This window comes from Chaetodon auriga, chromosome 1 (genome assembly GCF_051107435.1).
Source record: "Chaetodon auriga isolate fChaAug3 chromosome 1, fChaAug3.hap1, whole genome shotgun sequence".
NCBI lineage: Eukaryota > Metazoa > Chordata > Actinopteri > Chaetodontiformes > Chaetodontidae > Chaetodon > Chaetodon auriga.
Window position 1 is genome coordinate 31,682,844 of NC_135074.1, and position 20,113 is coordinate 31,702,956.

General features: G+C 44.7%; 2 protein-coding genes across 3 annotated transcripts; one reads left to right on the forward strand and one right to left on the reverse strand.

The window, feature by feature from the left end:
• Nucleotides 1-6: 6 nt before the first annotated feature.
• Nucleotides 7-6,997, forward strand: pex16 (peroxisomal biogenesis factor 16). The gene is made up of 11 exons (XM_076735165.1): nucleotides 7-303; nucleotides 484-519; nucleotides 1,105-1,181; nucleotides 1,807-1,940; nucleotides 2,371-2,471; nucleotides 2,699-2,776; nucleotides 3,040-3,192; nucleotides 4,006-4,078; nucleotides 4,950-5,069; nucleotides 5,296-5,360; nucleotides 6,243-6,997. The coding sequence occupies exons 1-11, from the start codon at nucleotides 171-173 to the stop codon at nucleotides 6,299-6,301; spliced, it is 1,029 nt and encodes a 342-aa protein (XP_076591280.1). The 5' UTR covers nucleotides 7-170; the 3' UTR covers nucleotides 6,302-6,997.
• arfgap2 (ADP-ribosylation factor GTPase activating protein 2) lies at nucleotides 6,926-17,450 on the reverse strand. Of its 2 annotated transcripts, none has more exons than XM_076735147.1 (16): nucleotides 17,334-17,450; nucleotides 15,156-15,274; nucleotides 14,242-14,314; nucleotides 13,999-14,130; nucleotides 13,416-13,496; nucleotides 13,126-13,234; nucleotides 12,747-12,803; nucleotides 11,371-11,423; nucleotides 10,576-10,712; nucleotides 10,344-10,475; nucleotides 10,081-10,206; nucleotides 9,825-9,977; nucleotides 9,597-9,723; nucleotides 9,408-9,495; nucleotides 8,527-8,651; nucleotides 6,926-8,434 (listed from the first exon to the last, which is right to left on the reverse strand). In XM_076735147.1, the coding sequence occupies exons 1-16, from the start codon at nucleotides 17,403-17,405 to the stop codon at nucleotides 8,414-8,416; spliced, it is 1,605 nt and encodes a 534-aa protein (XP_076591262.1). In that variant the 5' UTR covers nucleotides 17,406-17,450; the 3' UTR covers nucleotides 6,926-8,413. The 2 variants fall into 2 exon arrangements, with proteins under 2 accessions (XP_076591262.1, XP_076591269.1); XM_076735154.1 differs by having other exon boundaries at nucleotides 13,126-13,231; nucleotides 17,334-17,447.
• Between the last annotated feature and the right edge of the window lie 2,663 nt (nucleotides 17,451-20,113).

Below are 20,113 nucleotides of genomic sequence, written 5' to 3' on the forward strand. Positions count from 1 at the left end.
GAGGACATAAATGACGGACGGTTCGCCAAGGCGGAAGTTTGTTTTCATGAGCAGCTGCAAGAGGTCCGATGTGTTCAAAACTACCAAACTTCTCCGTGTAGCTGGCATATTGTGACCACAGCGGCTAAAAGAAGAGTGTATGTTTCCGTATGCTTTAAAATAACGCAGAAATGTCGCACTTTAAGGAGAACATCGACAAACTGAGTCGCTTTTACGAGCGGTACATTGAGTATGTGAGGAGAAACCCAGCTGCCACAGCACAGCTGGAGAGCACCGTGCGGACACTCTCCTACCTGATCGCAGGTCAGTGACAGCAGGCAGAATTAAATGTGGCTCAGCTTAGAGGCTGTGTGACAGCTCAGCTTCAGGTCTGACTGCAGTTAACACACCGAGCTTTGATATGAGTTTCATTTTCACCCATACAAACATGGCCCTGGCTTCACTGTCCGCAGCTTAATGATTGTCATCACTGTTGGTTTGCAGGGCGGTTTGCGGATTCTCATGAAATATCAGAACTTGGTGAGTAAAAGTTCAGAGTCAACACAGCTGCTTTTACTAAGGACTCTTCTTTCCTGCATTCACTCTGAGCACCAATAACAGTCAGTCCCATAAATCCGTCAGCCCGACATACACATGATCTGATCATAGTCAGTATCTTCTTATATATCTGCTGGTTAATGTCAAACAGATGCTAACAGTTCTCACTGATTTAAATTCAATTCAATATTGGTATCAAATACCAGCCTGGCTGTAGAAGTATTGATTTGTGCTGAAATTATTAGTAGATTAGTTCAATTAACAGAAAATGAATCAATAAGTATTTAATAATCTGAAGTCATCAAACAAAAATGTTCTCAAAGTGAGGACTGGTCATTGATTATTGAATATTGAATATATTTGGCTATTGGGACAATCATTGTCACCTTGAGCTCTGAGAATTTTGACATTTTAAGGTGAAATGATTAATCAGAAAACTCAGAGATTCTGTGAATGTACAGTTCACGACATGATTCTGTTCCACGATCACAGCGATTCACAGCGAGCGACACGTCATCCAGTCGTTTCCTGATGATCTTCCTCCTCGTGGCTCTTTGTCTTTTTCAGTGTACTCGGCCTCCAACCTGCTGGTGCTGTTCAACGACAGTATTCTGCGCAAAGGGCTGCGATGCGCCTTCCCTGTGGTGAGCAACCGCTGCATCATCTCAGATTTCGCTCACAGAGAAATAAGCATTCGCTGCATTTTGTCTGAGGCGGGTTTGGATTATACGCTGCTGGATACGACACAAAGCGTGTCACTAAAAACCCTTCAGATCTGCTGGTTTGCAGGGATTTGGGGGGGGGCAGGTTTTTCTGGTTTATGCAAACGATGGAGGGAAGCGCTCTCACTTTTTATTTGTGGGCTTTTACTTTGATTAATGGATGACTTGAAGGTATCACTTCTGTCTTTAAATATATACAAAATAGATGACAATTTTCAGACTTAAGTTAAAAACAGTAAACAAGAAGGAAGTTAAATATATGAACTGTTGCGCTGTGATGTGCAGTAGAGATGAACAGGAAGTGCACATAGAAGCACATACTGCCATGATTTAAACTGTAGTAAAATAAATATACTTGTACTGAATACTGCAAAGTGTGCAGGTGGAAACAGGTAACACACATATGAGGTAAAGTTTAGCCGTAACAGGACAGTGACAGCTGTCTGGCTCTTGGTCTGCTGCGGCTGAACGAGCCGGAGGAATGACCAGAAGCAGCTGTGTGTTAACCCCGAGCTGCAGGCTGACTGGTGTGTTGCCTTGTGTCCAGTCTCTCTCTCAGCAGAGGCTCCTCACCTGGCTGTCTGTGTTGGAGTACGTGGAGGTGTTTCTGGAGATGGGAGCCTGCAAGCTGTGGGGTGACATCGGCCGCTGGCTGGCCATCGGACTCATTCAGATTTTTAAGTACGGTTTCCTTTTTTCTGGGTTTGAATTTCATTTATTTTCAACATTTGAAATGGAAATAAACAAAAAGGAGGATTGGAAAATGAAAGAAAATGTTCGGATTTGTAGTCGAACGAACTCAACTTTTTGTGTTTCTCAATCTGACTTTTTTTTAAATCATATCCTAAAGCATACAAAATATGGCATCACATTAATACAGGCGATTGTGAAACGAAGCTCGTGTGGGTGGAACGTTTTCGTGTCCACATATTTTTGGCCATGTAGTGGATGAACCGAGTGCCTGCGCTCAGCGGGAGCTTTGTTTGGTGTTATTAGTTCATGTTTAGTAGAAACTTCATGTCGTCTTTTAAAAACCCGTTCAAACAGGAATCACATGAAGCACGACTACGTTGTGTGTCTCTGACCTGTTTTCCTCTCACGTTGACCTCAGGGCAGTTTTTCGCATCGTTCTTCTTCTGTGGTACAAATCCGGCATCCAGACTTCACCTCCCATAATCCCTCTGGACAGAGGAGCAGAACTCGTCGGTGAAGGTCCGTTTCTCTCTTTCTCATCACTTCTTCCAGAGAACAGTCGACATGTTTGTCCTGCAGAAAGAGTTTGATGAATGAATGAATGAATGAATGAATGAATGATGATGTTTCTTTGTTGGAATACTGAAAGCAAATGTTGGCTGAGATCATAAGTGTCAGCTCCTGTGCGTTGAATAAGTGATGTGTCTGCGAGGAGTGACTCTGCGTTCGCCTCCTCTCCTCCACAGACGACGACACGGAGCAGCAGGATGACTCCTGCTTCGTGGGTCAGAGGTCAGGACGGGTCATCCGGCCGCTGGGCAGCGGTGAGACTGCGTCAGCTCTTTCTTAAATGGCTGTACGGCATGAAAATATGAGCCAAGCCCCTAAAACAATCACAGAAAAGACTTGAAGAAGTCTCTCAAACATGCAGTGTGTGATTTCTGTCACTAGGGGTCCCTCAATCTAATCTTGGGACCATTTGTAACGGGGCAGTTGGGGACAGAGACCACCCTAGAAATGACTGTGACTGAAGGATTTACTGACTCCTTCTTCTTCCTCACCTCCTCTCGTCTCCTCTGTGCTCCAGCTCGCCTCCTGCAGCCTCGGCTGGGAGCTGCACCGACTCAGAGGAAGAGGAGGAGAAGCTTTAACAGGCAGAAGCTCGACAGCAAACCAACACACCTGAGCCTCCAGGAGACCATCGCTGAGTCTGTGTTCATCGGACGGCCACTTGTTCACCGTATCCTTCGCTGTTTGTCACTCCGCACGGCGGCTGAATTACATGTTCGTCTAACAGAGAGACTGTACTCAAAAATGTTTTAGATTTCTAATCTGAATCTGGATCTGCATCCAAACCAGTGACAGACAGTCGTGGGTACATGTGAGGTAAATGCTGCAGTTCTTTAGGAAAAAAGGCCTTTTGGGGCATTTTTAAAGTTCCTGTAGCTCTACCAAAATCTGATCACATGATCTGTGATGTCTGACTTTTACACCACATTTTAGCATTTTGGGTTTTGTGGTATATAAGCAGACAGACAAACCACACTCGTTTATTATTATTATTTTTGTAATTATTTTAATAACTCTCCGTCTTCCTCGGCTGTGCGTCTGTATTTTCATGTCATCCAGCTTCAATGGGAGGACGAATCTGTGATCATCTTTCAGGACAGAGCAGCCAAATTGACCTCCTCGGTCTCTGCTGAGCTCAGGATCACGACGCTGTCCTGCATTAACCGTTTTGACCTCTAGATGGCGAAGTACTGCTAGAGCTGCGCGCTCCTCCGCAGGACGTCTTTCAGTAGAAAGCTGTGTGTGAGTCGCGGGAGGAAAACGGACGTGCACCAACGCTTCAAGATGCTTTTGTCCACATTTACGCAAATTACCCAAAACAAGATAATAATTAGCCAAAAACACTGAAGAAGTGAAGAGTGAAGAAAAAAAAAGAGCCACAGTCAGGAATCAGACTGCTGATGGGTTTTGTTTTATTGTCGTGTAGTTTGTAGTTTTGGGAGTTTGGGGAGTTTTTCCTTACAGCAAACCTTCCTGACTGCAGTACTCTGCCTCGGCCTCTGTGGAAAACAGTCGTGGAAGCCGTGGCTCATCTCCGGAGTCCTCGAACTTTCCAGGTGAACACGCTCCTCCTTCTTAACTTGTTCACATGTAATGAGAAACACTGTAAACAGCACGTCTGAGCTGTACCTTCACACAACACAAAGCGTGTTTCTGTGAAGCAAACTTAACACCCAAACACATTATTTGTGGGTCTGTTGTCATTATTTTTACCATCGCAGAAGTTAACTCACGACACACAAAGCTGTCGGACGTTCATCCAGATTTTTGGGCCCTTTTGTTTCAGATTTGTCAGGTTTTCAGCTGTGAGGATTTAGCCCAGTAGTTTTCTTCTTTGGTTTTCACTCATCGTGCAGCAGACCTGCATTATGTTCTCCTCTGTGTTTTGGAGGAAACAAATATTTCTGTTAATGTGTGGATGTGAATGGAAGCTGTTTCTCTGCAGGTTGAAATGTGAAATAAACTCAGAAATCAAAGAGCGTCAAGAGAAAACCAAGGAACAGAAATCATTCAGTGTAAATGTTGAAGCAGCTGAATCATTTCATCTGCATCAGGTTTGAGGTCCGAGCTGCTCGCTGTGTCATCTGAAGCTTCAGCGCTGCAGTCGTTCTGGATCTCCTCTGTTTTAAACATGCAGTGCCTCATTTCTGCCACTAGGGGTCTCCCAGTCACGAGAATAACAGAACTGTAGTTTGATGAGGCGGCTTTAAGGGCTGAAGGTGACCTTGAATAAAATGGATGTTAACAGCTCAACAAAACATACGACACAGGTCCAGTTGTTTTTAGGCATTTCCACATTCTGCCCTCAGGATGTCTGTCAGACCTGACAGGTGAGCGCTGAGTAATGAAAAGCTCAGACTGAGAGTCGCCTCGGGGGCAATTCTCTCAGTGACAGAATTCTTTCAGTCATTTGTCTTCTGTTTTTAGCTTCGCTGTGCTCAGCGAGGCAAAATTTCAGAATCGATGGGAGAGGGCCGAGATGAGGAGGAGAACCTTTCTTTTCCTCTACTACCTTCTGCGCTCACCCTTCTATGACAAATACTCAGAGTAAGTATCTCAGTGTCCCACAGTCCACGGTGACGTCTTCATCCACATTCATCAGGTTCACAGCCAGAAACAGAAACAGAAGAGCATCAGTTTTAGAAGCTGGAACCACAGATTTTTGGCACTTTTGCTTAAAGAATGACTGAAACGATGAATTGATTATCATTATTTATTATTAAAAAGCACAGCTGTTGTGCTTTAACGGCTGTGACTGTGTCCTCGTCTGCAGGGAGAAGATCCTCTTCCTGCTCAAACTCCTGGCTGATCACGTTCCAGGAATCGGCCTCGTGGCGCGTAAGTACAGTGGACAGGTCTGCTCAGTGCCGCTGAGCTCTGTGTATGAGTCATGTGACTTTTCAAAGTCACGTGACTTAAATATCCATCAAGCATAGTTTTTATTTCTGAGGAGTTTAACCTTCAGAAGGTCAGGACTGTGTGGGTGTGGTTTCACCTCCGATTGACTGACTGTGTTACTGACAGGCCACAACCCCTTTACTTAATGGGTCTGTAACATTTTCATGGTTTCCTGGAAGGTAGAATTACCATAAACCTTCTTCCTGTTTGTAGATTTTTATGTAGACAAACGTCTTTTCTTACATGTTCAGTCGACCTTCTGTGCACTGACTCTCTGAACGTGTCTGCTCGGTTACAATAAATTAACTGAAAGTCTAGAAGTTAAAGTCTCCATTTTCTAGAATTAGTACCAAACGATGGAGCTGTTGCAGAGGAAGCTCGTGGTGGCTCTCAGCTGCTGATCCTGACATCAGTGAGTCCGTTTGCGGACTGTGTGGCTCCACGTTTAGCCTTTAGCGGACGTGTTCATGGTCGTTTCACCAGAACGAGTCGAGGACTCGTCCTCCAGGTGTTTTACCCACAGGCCGACACAGTCATGTGTTCATCAGGTGAAAGGGTGCAGCTCCTCTGAAAACCTGAGCAGCGAGTCGGGGCTCATTTTCACGTCAGCATCGTTTGGTTTCTCCTATCGTTTGGTTTCTTCTATCTGTAGCCACTTTGACTTCTGTTTAGTACGATGGCTCAGATGTGACTGACTGGTGGCCACGTATTAAGACAGACAGTTTAGTTTTATGGGCAGCATATTGAGTCAAGCATGTGTGAAGAGAAATAATGCTGTTTCCTGTCATTCAGCGCTCAGCTCTCACTCTGATCTCTGTTCAGGCCCTCTGATGGATTACCTCCCCACCTGGCAGAAGATCTACTTCTACAACTGGGGATAAAACCTGCTGGACGCGCTCTGACCTTTGACCTCTGTGAGGGAACAAGGGCGACGGCGAGGAAGGACCACGAGGGACAGACGATAATTCCCCCAAAAAACTGCTGAAATGATGTGAAACAATCTCCTCTGACTGACAGCGAGGAAGCTGATTTTAGATCCAGGAAGCTATTTCAGATCACTGATGGGATTTTCATGAAATTACTTCCAGTAATCAGCAAACAGGTTTTATTACCTCGAGTGTGGCACGACATGGCACGACACGGCACGACACGGCGCTGCTGTGATTAATGCTGAATGTTCCTCCTGTGTCAGAGGCGATTTTCATTCCAAGCGCTCTGTACAGTCCAGGTTATGTAATTGGTGGATGGCAGGATGTTTGCAGGTGCGCTCGCAGTGACGCCTGATCCGTCGAGGTGTCAGCAGTGAGACATCTCGACCCCTCCGGCGCTCAGTTCCCCGTCCTTTGATTCAGCGCTGGCCAGTTTTCATGTGGAGACGAGGACGCGCACCAAACCGAGCTACTGTAAAATACCAACACAAGCAGCTTAAACATCAGCACAACTTGTGCGACGGCAAAAGCAGGTTTCAGGCTGTGTGTGTGTGAGTCAATGAGCAGGAAGCGGCAGATGTTTTCAATCTTTATTAACATACTGAATAATTTTCTTTTTGTAGCCTACAAATAAATAGTTGAACGTTTCATCGTTTCAGTCCACGTTTGTTACTTGTTGGAGAGTTTATCATGGTGGGACACACGGCATGGCCACGCTGGGAAAAATATGAACTATCTATCAAAGAAAATTACAAACCGGTTGGCAGACCTCAAGTCTGCCAGGAACAAGACGTGATGAGTGTGGATATTAAATAAGAGTATTAGATAAGAGCCGCATCACAGTCTGATGTTTACTGTGACTCGTGCCAGCTGTTCATATTATACTGAGTTCATTCTGGGCTAATGCTGTTTGATGCCTCCCGCCTCAATTTTATCATTTGGCCTCATCATCATCATCATCATCATCAGTGACAGGCACAACCGCTGGGATGCAGCTCACACCTCCAATGTTCAGTGTTTTTCTGAAGACGAGCAGATCAAACTGTAAACTGAAGGCTGAAGTCAGCCTTCCAAAATAAGAGTCTAAACTGCGGAGAAGAGAAAAGGCAGCGCGACGTCAAAGTGTCTCATTGTGTTTGGAGTCGAGGTGCATCGAGGCAGACTTCAGATTCAACGCGCACGCCGTCTTACACGGAGATGCATAGTTAAAACAGCGTGGTGGTTTATGAGCTGGGACTAAGCGCGTTCTCTGACGTCCACACTTTAACTGTCTGTTACAGCTGCTGTTCGGCTTTAACCTCCACTTTAAAATCTGCTTCCCCTGCAGTGTTTGTTCGTCGGACACACGAGCGAGTCGGAGGCATCTGTCTCCCTGGATCGACCTGTTTGTAAAAGATACTAACCGTCAACAGCAGCGAGGACGTTAAAGATGTGACGCTCCAATGCTTCACAATATTTCCGTCCACGTGGACAGAAATGCTTAACTCCAAGCTCACAAACGCTCGGTGCTGGATGTAAATGAGAAACTCAGCTGTGAACAAAGTGGACTGAGTGAACACTGAATGCAAACATCGTGGATTCTTCTGCAAATTAACGCTGGAAATATATACGGCACCTTTTTTAATACCACAATAAAACAAACAAAAAAAGACTTAAGCATGAAGGAATAATATGAATCAAAAACAACACTTTGATTTATGTAGAAGGAATAATATCGAGCAGAATTAACTCTGACGTCAATTTGAAAACTAAGACCAAAAAATTCTCGACAGTAAATGACGACATCACTCCTGGTTTGGAGAGGATGGCGCCCTGCGATGGTTTCCTTTAAGAAAATAAAACTCAAGAGTCTGAAAATGAGAATGAGAGAAGAAAATACTGTCTCACTCCTGTAAAATCGTCTCTAAAAGAAGGTGGGCGACAAGTTCTTTCCCATGCAATCCTTCCCGCTTCCCTCTCGTTCCATCTACGCCACCCACATGCTCGTGTCGTGAGGAGGCTGCTCGGCTCTACGCAGGCGTTAGTAAGTCTTCCCACGGGTCGGTGCTCGCTCGCCGGGGTTGGTCAGTAGGAGCCGTAACGATCCTGAGAAGACATTTAAAAAGCAGACAAATGAGCCAACAGAGGAGATCACGATGCCGGATGGTTCCCAGAGCTCCTGCAACCGGACGTCTCACCTGGATTGTATTCATCACACCGTTGGCGAGGACAGCCATCTTGCCCGCGACGGTCTTCACTCCTTGTTTGAACTGTGCGATGTCGGGACCGGAGGGGAGCACGCTGTCGAAGCCCGACGCCCTCCCTGAGAGGAAGACAGGAGGCAGCACAGACGTCATCTTCAGCGTTCACTCAGCTTTACATGAGGTTTGGTTTTCAGGATGATGGTTTTCCATTTCAGGACGGGGGGACGGGGGGGGGGGGGGGGGGGGGGACGGTTAAACCTTTATTTTTATAGACAGTTTGATAGTGAACCAAGCAGCAACCTCCAGGCTGAAGAATGAAGCCAAACATGAGCTGCAGTTCCTCAAATGGCCATTCGAGGCTCCAAAAGCGAGTCACTCCCCATAGGCCTCCACATTAAAATGACATTCACAGCAGCAATAAACAGCCTGATACGGACCAGTTTGGCCTCTACAGCTGGTTTCCTCATTCGTTACATAACTGCACAGTGTCCAATCCTGATATGACTCACTCGTTAACATGATATTAGTTTAAAGGTTTGCATAATTCTGGGCGCGGCCACTCGGAGTGACAGCCAGCTGCTCCATCTTATTTCTCTCTTCACAAACCTGATGTCAGGGAGACGACGGCCATGTTTCCTACAGTCTGTGTATTGATCACAGCATGTCTGAACGCATCAGTGAGTGAACGGCTGACTGACTGCAGCACCAAGCGTGGATTCATCCGCTGCTGAAAATAGTCCCGTTTGAACAACGTTTGCTTAAAGCTCCAGTGAGCAGCTGCTTTCTTCTCTAAAAACACACTTGGACTCTCACAGGAACAGTTGTCGTCTTTTCACAGGATTTTCTGACACTAAGAAAAAACAAACAGGTTTTACCTTTATGGTCGCTGCCGTCCCCAAACAGGTCAGCTGAACTGATGGAGGTGCTGCCAGACATGGTCTCCAGTCTTGTCTTTGCATCATACTGAGACAAGAAGACACTGACGTCAACACCTCAGAAATAAGAGTCCAGTTTTACAGAGAAACACTGAAGGGCTGCTGGAGGACGAAGACGAGCTGCCTCACCTCTGCGCTGCTCTCCCGACCGAAGAACATGTCCGAAGAGATCGCCTTCGCGTTGGCAAACTTCTGTCTGGCCTCGCTCGACTCGGACACTGGAGCCGACACCTCGGCTTTTCTTCTGCTGGGAAGTCTGGAATGAACGCAGAGCCCCAATCAGAGCTGCAGCCAGTGAACACCGCCGCTTACACACACTGTGTGTGTGTCTGTGTGTGTCTGTGTGTGTATGGATACCTCTCTCCAATTGGCTGAATACTAGAGATGGTGACCTCTTCCTTGGGGTCCTCCTTCTCCGGAGCCCAGGAGGTGGTAAAGGAGGCGGTCCCTCCCTCAGTGTCCCACCGGGATCCAAAGCTGTCTCCCACTGTAAACGGGTTGTCCTTGTACCTGAAACATCAAGCACAAGATGAAGGACAGCGTCCCTGCAGGCCTGGGACTCAAACTGGAGAACGCAAACCAGCAGGCGTCCTCTGACAGCTGTCGTACGTACTTTGGGGGTCCGGAGGTGAAACCCGGCTCATCAAACATGTCCAGTTTGGAGCGAGAGGATTTGGCTCCCACAGGAGTTTCCTGCTCGATCACCTGCATCTCCGACATCACCGAGTGAGACACCGCGCTGAAACAGGAAACACACACACACACAGAGATGGAACAACGGCGCCGTGATGATGACACATCACTCAGGCCTCACGTGCGTGGCCCACAGGAGCAGTCTGCTCCTGGAAGCTGATCACCCCCACGCTCTGATCTTACCTCCTGTTGCCGAAGCCCATGCCCAGCCTCTCCGCCTGCTCCCTCTTCTTGCCTTCCAGGTTCTGAAGCTTCTTTTCCTCCACCTTCCTGTCGATCTCCAGCTCTTTGTAGGCCAAACGCATCGAGGCCACGCTGCAAAAGCCAGAATGAGAGACGTCAGGTGAAGCTGAGTTCAGCTCCATTTTAACTGAATTGTCCAATAAGAGATAAAACAACATGTCTGTGTTCTTACATGGACTCCTCGGCTTGTTTCTTGGCCTCAGCTGCCTGCTCCTCTCTCATCTTCTCGGCCACTTGCGCCTGCTTCTCCACCTCAGAGAAACTCTTACTGCTCACCTTCTGGGCCCCCAGACCTTTCTTTGCACCGAGCTGCATCGGCGAGAGACGTCAGAGGTTAAAGTTCATCCTGGGCTCTGTGCTGAGAGCAGCTCGTATCATTCCACTTTAACTTTTAACGAGTGCACATGTGAGCAGGACTCTGCACCTCCATCATACACTACACTGAAAACGGACTTTTTAGTAAAAATTCTGAGATGAACAAAAATTCCCAAATTCATAGATTCTGGATTTCTGTTTGAGGGAGGTGAGAGGGCATTTTAAGAATTCATAACGAGGTAATTTGTCTTAATGTGTTTGAAGGGGGCTGTTTCATTTAGTATTCCACCTGTTCAGCACTGCACGGCTGTGACGCCGCCGGACCAAAACATCTAAATAGATGCAGCACAGGCAGAGATATCATCTTATTTATGTGCTAAGCTACTAGCGGCTAACGTAGCGTTGAGCCCACAGAGGTCTGGTCAGCTCACGTCTTTCTGACTCCACACCTGCACATCTTTTAAAACTGGAAATATGGAGGGTTTTTTTTTTTTTTTTTTGGAGTTTGTGTGTCGTTGGAGACACTGAGGACTTACTCCACCCACTGTTAGAGGTGTTGAGAACTACCAGTCTAGTGAAACTACATCTTTTCATTGCAGGCATTGCAGCTCCTCGAACACACGGTTTGTGCTTTGGTAAAAATATGACTCACCCCTTTTTTGGCAGCCATGGGCTTCTTTTTTCCAATGATGGAAGGCTTCACATCTGTAACACAAAAGGCAATCTGCTGAAAAACTGCCAGATATTTCTATTCTGAAGCCTCCATTTGGCCGAGCAGGCAGCCTGAGAATGACTTTCACACACAGCAGCTCAGAAACATGAGCTCATACTGCAGAGAAGCAGCACTCAGAGCAAACTTCAGCTGGTTTTATTGTTAATCTCAAAGTGCTTCTGCTCAGTTAAGGGCAGTGAACCAGGACACCGCAGCATGACGTGGATTTTTAGTTAGCAGCCAGATGAAGACCTTCAAGCTCTCATATCACTGCTGTTAGTTTGCTTTCATCATGAGAAAATGAACTAAAGTACAGATGCTCTGGAGAGCTGTACATCATTCAGAGACAACAGCCCGCCCTGACGAACACTGTTATTAGAATTCTTTGATCTCATTTGCCATTGTGACGCCAGCTTCCACGTGAAATACCAGCAGCAAACTATTCACCCTCACAGTAATCCCCTGCACAAATCAATGTGGCAGATTTTTTCTGTCTGACTCTGACGAGCTTGTCAAGGAGCAACTTGTTTAACAACAGGTGCTCGCCAGAAAGAGGTCAACTATCACAAGCTCTTTTTCCATTACGCGAAGAGCAGAGAGGGGAGAGGGGAAGGCGGCCGATTGGACGTCATGTCAGTCAAGCGCCACAGCCATGCGTGAGAGCGTGAACAGCTATGCCCACTCCAGTCACCTGTAGGTGTCCATCCCTCCTGTGACGACAAACGCATGGAGTCCTCTACACGACAGGACAAATCAGTCACCACGGTCATAACCGAGACACAGAAGAAGCTGATTTAACAGAAGGATAATGTTTACCGGTGAGGTCTGAGCCCAGGTTAGGCTACTGAATCCACCGCACCTGTATCTCATGAAATTGATCATGCTTGGACTGTTCTCACTGTCTACATAGAATTCTAAATGAGCAAGGTGTGTGCAGGTATGTCTTCAGTCACTGCACAGATAATTATTACTTTGCTAACATAACTGGAGGGTGAGTGTGTGGTTCCTGGAGTTCACCCAGAGGAGAAAAAACCAGGCATTCATTCACTGACACAATCTGACTGGGATGTTTCTCAAAGAAATCATGACTACTGGCACTGATTTCTCTTGAGTTTTTAATCATTATGATCATTACCATGTGATAATATACCATCCAGTGCCTGAGAGATAAGAAGCGGTCGAGCGGGACAAAATGTACCCTCTGAATAAGCACGGATGTCAAACGGGAGCAGGAAATGGTCGATGACAGTGCTGAAGTCACGTAAGAGCGAGCGACGCCTTCGCTCACAGACGCTGATTCAAGCTAACAGACTCACCAATGGAAGCTCTGGGTGACGTGCTCAGACCGTCGATGCTCGGTCCGTCCTCTGGCTCTACAAAGGAGCAGATGAGAAACATTTGAAGCAAATGTCGCTGACTTTCATTCATCACATGCAGCAGAATCCTCCTGAATCAATCAGCTAATTCAGCTGTTTTAAAGCAGTGCTGCAGCATCAGACGCTGCCTGCTGATCATCCATCTGTCTTCAGCTCAACACCTGCAGCTTGTAACGCAGTCCATCAGTAACCTGGCCAAGATAACCCCGATGACATCACTAGAACCCCGTCAGGGTTGTCTTCTCAGACCTCCAGGGCAACATGTTATGCAGTTAATTGAGTAAAACAGGAAAGTAACTGATAGGACGCTTTTACTAACGGTTGTCGTCCTGGCCTTTAGTGGTCGTGTCCACCAGCTGTGGGGTGATGGCGGCTCCATTCTGCTCTGGCTCAGAGGGCGGTGCCATACTCCAGTCATTGGCAGGCTGCTGAAAAGGAAAAAACACATCCAGGTGATTCATATCTTCAATCAAGTGCACAAGAATTCATCTTTTAAACATATTTCTAAACAGAAATAAAACATTCCCGGACACGTGGCGAACATCTTTAAACCTGATATAATACACTTACTGAAGATGGCAGCGGGTCATGATTTTGCAAAAAACAAACCTGTGTATGTTCTGCAAAGAAGTCTGCCTCTTTCTTCTCAGGAGCAGCAGGAGATCCTCCCGCAGAGGAGTCAATCCACAGCTGCAACGAGCACAGGACGAGCGTGTTACACTTCAGCACACTCACACAACACACAGCAGGTTTATAGCTTGTTATTGTGTGATTAGTGGACTCGCTGCGGACTCTGAACTAGACCTGCTTCCACGGCTCAGACACTGATAACTACTGAAGATGACCACTCCTATGAAAAGCAATACGTCAGCGATCCACAGGACAAAGATTTATGATGATTACTGTTTCCTGAGGATGACAGCAGATATGTGTGTATGATACGATGATTCAAGCCTCAAACTCGGCTAAGTATGGGTTTGTTGTCTGGCTGAGATTGTTCTCTCTAAACTATCCGCGTTCAGGTGAATAAAGTCAGGCTTGTCCTGTCAGACGGGATGTGTCTTCCCGTCAGTTAAAACATCATCTGAGGAATGAGAGGTCTTTGCCCGCCACAGACCGAAGGCTGAAAGTGCAGCTTCGTGCTGTTTGGTGCATATATTCCCCAAACTGTTCCCACTCGGTCGATACTCACATCTGTGCCATACTTGGACAATGCAACGTTGGCTTGCTGCCGAATCTTCTCTCTGTACATCTGGGCTGCACGGCTGTTGTACTTGGCGTTGGTGTCGTTTGTGGAGCAGCCATGCTGGCGGAAGAACGCCGTCTTCAGACAGGAGGAGAAGGCGAGTTACTGAATCGCACTAAAGATGTTGTTTTCAATTCATTTCATATTCAGCTCTAACGTCTTTTTCTCAGAGCGGTCAGTCTGACTTACCGCGTTGGCGTTGCCTCCAACCTGCATACATCTAAGCTGAAACCAGTTCCAGTTGGAGTCTAACTCAGTGGATCTGTGGGGAAAAGGGAAGAATATGGAAAGTCAGCAGTACGCCAGGTACACCTGAGCATGGCTCTACAGGTGACCAAGAGAAGAGTCTCATTCAGTCACAATCTGTGGTCAAAAGACAAAATTATTCACTACACAGCACATACTCCACATTCTTCTAAACACTGTCTGCAGTCAAAAGGCATCCCATCAGGCCTTTGATGAATAAACAAAGTTTGACATTAGTCCTGAATGCAAACAAGACTAAACATAAGCTCCGCTCTGCTTTCGGAAGTGGAGAAGTGCCTCCACTCTTAAACCTCTGGATTCAGTTTTTCACTCATTCATTCCTGGTGCCAGTTATTCTCCTTATCACTGCATCCTGTATGAAAAAGTTGGGGGGGGGGGGGGGGGTTCTGTCTATTTATAAAGCCCTCGATGGCATCACTTCCTTATTGGACTGCTCATTATTTCATCTGCCCCAGTGATTGGCTAATGCTCGAAGTCCCGCGTGAAAACAATGAATTTGGGAAAACTGCTTTCAGTTATGTGGCACACACATTAAAACTTAATGCATCTGTACCAATACGTTAATTTAAAACCGTGATTAAAAACCAGCCCACACATACATTAACTGTTTTCTTTCTCATTATTTTCATGTGGATTTGATCTGTTTGAACTGTCCTCTTGACATCACTGGAAATCAGGCCATGGAAGTCCTTGACGTATTAATTAAGCTTGACTAAATGAATTGTACCTGGCTATTAAAGTGGCGCCAGAGCTCTCTGACGGTTCAAGACCTACTTAAACTGTCAAAGAGGACACGACTGGTGACAGCTATGCTGCTGCGTTATCCTCAAACCTACCTGATGAAGCTGAGATGAACTCCCAGGGAGCGGTGGATGCCAGAGCAGTCGATGCACAAGAACACACCATATGGGATGCTGGCCCAGCTGGGGTTTTTGGCAGCGCAGTCGAAACAAACCTGAGCACAAACAGCACGCACATTTCAACATCGGAATGGTAATTACATTGTTCTGTAGCAACAAGGTCACCATGAAACTGATGCTTTCACAAAGTGATGAAAAACGTCTAAACCCCAAAGAGGCCGGAACAAGTGCATTTCTGGGTGTTTCAGCCGTATAGAACATGTTTCCATAGACCCGCCATCCACAGAAAAACTTGAAGAAACAGAGGAAAAATGCCTGTTTTTTGGGTGGAGGGTCTGTGGTAGCTGCACACAGTAAAGCAGTGATTCCCAAACTTGTTCTGCCGCCTTTAAAGGCTGAAAAAGGTTTTTACACACAAAACGGCTCTCCTGCTACTGACAGTGAGCACGATCGGCCTCTTCATAACCTGGACTCAACTCATGTTTACTTAACGAGCATCACCTCCGATTCCTTTTACTCACTGACAGATCAGCTCGTTATGCGGTGTACACTTTGTTCACCTTTCCAAACACGTCTCGCTGAGCTGAATAACTGTGCTAGCACGACAGCACTCTGTGTTTCTTAAGCGTGCACACATAAATCATTCCCCACACCTTTTCATAGCATACATTCGGACTCGTCCAAGCTGGAAACGCACAGGTGAAACTCATTACTTTAATGATGTCTGTGTTTCAGTTATGCAATGCAGCACCAGTTTCAAAACCTCATCGTGCTTCATTCAACGTTTTTGATTGGTCATATGCCAACTATGTTTGGCTCTGCACCAGTTTGGCTGTAAATCTTAGAAATATCATATATGCACATATTGAAGTAAAAGCAAACAGGAACATTATGATGAACATAAAAAATAGACCAAGTGTTGAGGCAGAATGCCACAGAGACACTTTAATGAAAAGATAATTATCATGTGATTATATCTTACAGTCAGTGCAAACTGCAACTATAAGCTGGCAGAACAAATTGTGGGCAGCCACAAACATCAAAATAAGGAGAACAGAGGAAGGTCAAACTAATAACAAGAACCTGGGCAAACAGAATCAGTATTCATGTTTTTACGAGGCTTAATGATCGTGATTTCACAGCAACAAACAGACGATTCAATCTGTAATCAATAATTTTGAGAACTGATTGCTCCTATCAGTCATTGATCAAGCGAAAATACCAAATATTCTCTTATTGCACCTTCTCAAATGTGAAGATTTGCTGCCTTTCTCTTTTGGATATGCTGGTAAACTGGACATCTTTGTGTGTTGGACTGTTGGTCAGACGAAACAACACGCTGACATGTTGTCACTTTGGACTCTGATCAGTTTCCAGTGTTTGGACATTTCATAGGCTGAACTATAAACTAATCTACATATTTATGGATAATAACAAATAATTAGAACTTGCAGCCCTTGTTGCTACTGAAAAGAGGGCAGGTGAGGGACTCTTTACATCCAAGATCCAAATTTACGTCCAAACTAATGCTTCGATGAGAAAAGATGGCAGTGTGGTTCACATTGTGCCAGAGAAACGTTATAAAGCCAGGCCTAGCATGGCTACAGCCCTGGAGCGGTGGGACAACATTTAACGTACGCTTTCATTGAAGCCATCCTGGTTTCACGGTGTAAAACCAAACGCAAGACACCGTAAACGAACACTGAACTGAACATATGGCTCTGCCAGAGGCAATGCAGCTACTGATAGCGACATACGCTCCAATACTGTCAAACGTTACGAGCTCAAATGGATAACGTTAATATCTTAACGGAACAGCGAACCGTATTTTGTATATATCTAGAGTTTAGTCTAACTAGTTAACACTCCCTCCTCTCATTTCCCACACGTAGCGTAGCCTCAGTGTTAGCTCCATCAGCATACACAAAACGTATACGTGGCCTTTATGTTTGACTGCTTTACCGGTATGCTAGCAGCGGCTAGCTGCTCTGCTAGCTACACTGACCGTGTAGCGGGCCGAGCTACATGCTAGCAAACAGTTAGCCAACCAGCTAACGGCTTCTGACCGAGCAGGCGAAGCTAACCGACGAACTTCTGACACCAGACACCGGAACAACACGACACACGTTCAGCGGCGGCGTCTTATTCGGTTACCTTGTTTGTAGGAATAGACCTTAATCTTTTGAAAATGGTAAGGATTTCAGTCTTATTTGGTTCCGTAGCCATCTTGCCACTGTGACAATTTCCATCGGCTGACGTCAGTACGGGTCCTCGTGTGCCTCAAATTATGAAAAGCGAAAGCTGTTGTTGACCTTCGCTGTTCACGGAAGCAAACGTAAAACTTCTACATGACAGAACTCACTCCAAGTCAAATGATTGGCGCGAATGCTTTGTCGTTATATTGAAACAGTTTTGTCAAATTGCATTTTAAACAATAAATCCATTTTGAAATTGAATGATATCTAATATAAATGTTATTGACAACACTGCGACTGACCCTGTTCTACTGCTCAACCAATCAGCATTAAGCCCTTAATGGGATCAAAGAGTCAGATCAGTCAGATCTGTCTCAGGTGTCCAAAAGGCTGGGCTTTGGGACATATACTTTGTCCTTATGTACAATAATAATATTAACTAAACCCCACTACAATCTGCCTTTCAGCACCAAGCAGTATTTCTGACATATTTTATACATAATAATAACCAGTAAATAAGGAGATTGTATAAACATAAATGTCCTTTTTTCCTAAAACAACATTAAACTGGTGGATTACTTACTATTTACTATTTAATGAGGATTTATTTTATGTAATTGCTTATGAGGAGTTTCCTCTATCATAACCCCTGGGAATCAAGCAAAGGTTTTTAGTTTAGCTCTTTTACCTCAGCGTACACTCCATTTATTATTTATCTGCATTCCTGTTAAATCCATTAAAAATGGAATTACATCATTACATATAATGTCACCTGGCTTTGTGGAATGGCTCTTACCTCATCATTATGTACAAACACAGTTAAGAAGGCTCCTTTTAAACTAATATATATTAATCAGCTAGAATATGAAATCTGGACAGGTGTTGACATAAATTGTGCTCTCCATATTTCATCTCCTTGACTTGTAAGTTTGTTACAGTTTTTTTTTAGACTTTTTTGCAATAGATTTAGAGCTTACATCAGCAGTCATATTGCTGAGCATTTATGTTATTTTGGTACTGCAGTGTGTGCTATTTGGCATCCACAAGGAACTTGTTGTTTGTTTATTTCAACAAAGAAGGAGAAATAGAAAGTTTCCAAAAGCCTAATTTGTGATCTATGTTTGGTAAAGGAAGAAGATTGACACTTCTGACAACGACTAAGATAAGATAAGATAAGATTTTGTTGATCGCACACCTGGGAAATTTAGTCGTTACAGGCAGGAAGTATTACAAAGAGCAAAAACAGTGGCATAAAGAGGTCCAAATGAAGACGTACGCAGGGTACAGAACATAAAAACAAATACCTATATGAACATTTGTACAGATTCTAAAAAAATAGTAAATGCCATAAAAACCCTGCTGCCATAAAAAAGTACTATTGCTAATATTCTTATGAGAAAACTACTGATGATGTGTTGTATTGCACCTGAGAAATACTACGATTATGTAGTATATGCACAATATATAGAGTTTATAAAAGTACTATTGCCAATATGGATAATAAATTGTTAATAAGTGTTATTGCAACACTACGTAAGTATCATTAAAAAACAATCTGATGAGGTCAAAACTCCAGCGACACTCGTATTACAAGTTCAGTTTTGTGGGTTATTTCTCAGGTGAAGCTGTTTCGAGCGTCTGCCTCTAAATATGCATCAGTCAGAGGCCGCAGGTTAGAGAATCTGCGTCATCACGACTATGTGGGTGCGGTATGTTCTGATGGGCTGACAGTAGCATTTCCCCCCGGGCGTGAGCGCATGACTGTCATCACATTTTATTAACATATTCCTGAATTCTCATTGGCTCAGGTAAATGTGTTACGTCATGGTTTTCAGAGCGAGCCCTGCCCACTTTAGACAATAAAACGAGAACAGACCAAAGCACAAAAATAGAAAGTGTCATGTCAAAACAAACAAAATGGCTCTCACATTTTGCAGAGAACAGTGTGTTTGTGCAGGATTGAACTTCGCAGAGTAAAAAGCTGATGGAGAAAACAGGTTTTCAGGCCCTTCAAGATAAATCAATACAGCTTAACAACAAAAATAATTCTCCACAGGTTCATTAAATAGTTACATAATATTCTAACAAATATTTAAAATATGATGCGTCGTGATAGAATAGACTTCACATGAAATACATGAAATAGTTGAGATTAGCTCCACCTCGATCAGCCACAATGCTACAATCAGTACTAATATATTAGACGTCTAATATTTGAAGTTATTATGATGACATAACAAGACATAAGTACTTAAATGTCCAATACTTTAAGTGCATTTTGCAGATGATTGCTCTGATGGGTTTAGTCCGTTTGGTTCTTCTTTTTTTTTTTGGCACAGCCTCTTTGTCATGTTCCTTCCATGTCTGTTAAGATAAAGATTGGAACAAGTCAAACAAATGCTCCACATTTTCTGTTGATCATCATCTTTTTCATCTCATCCATTTGGTTCAGATTGGCCTGATACTTTCTCTGGTTCTCTTTGTCCATCTTAAATCAGAGAGTCCTCATTAGAAATCATGTAATCAACCAGGAAAACTGTTACCAATGAACAATTCAACCTGCTCAGAGAGAACAGAGCTGATAAGAGTCGCCTCCTGTTTGAGCCCTGAACTGAAAGCTGATCTGACTCCAGACTGTGACTCTAAAGCTCATCCTGATTGAGGGATTAGTGACAATCATCATTTCACAGCATCCATCCATTAAACGAGGGAGGGAAGAAGCCTCGGAAACAGAAGTGT

Coding starts and splice junctions, on each gene's coding strand:
- pex16 (XM_076735165.1), top strand. CDS start 171: ATGTCGCACTTTAAGGAGAACATCGACAAACTGAGTCGCTTTTACGAG. Junction 1,182..1,806: donor TGCGATGCGCCTTCCCTGTG/GTGAGCAACCGC, acceptor CCTTGTGTCCAG/TCTCTCTCTCAGCAGAGGCT. Junction 2,472..2,698: donor AGCAGAACTCGTCGGTGAAG/GTCCGTTTCTCT, acceptor TCTCCTCCACAG/ACGACGACACGGAGCAGCAG.
- arfgap2 (XM_076735147.1), bottom strand. CDS start 17,405: ATGGCTACGGAACCAAATAAGACTGAAATCCTTACCATTTTCAAAAGA. Junction 13,497..13,998: donor TGTCCAAGTATGGCACAGAT/GTGAGTATCGAC, acceptor TGCTCGTTGCAG/CTGTGGATTGACTCCTCTGC. Junction 9,496..9,596: donor GTCGGGAGAGCAGCGCAGAG/GTGAGGCAGCTC, acceptor TTCTTGTCTCAG/TATGATGCAAAGACAAGACT.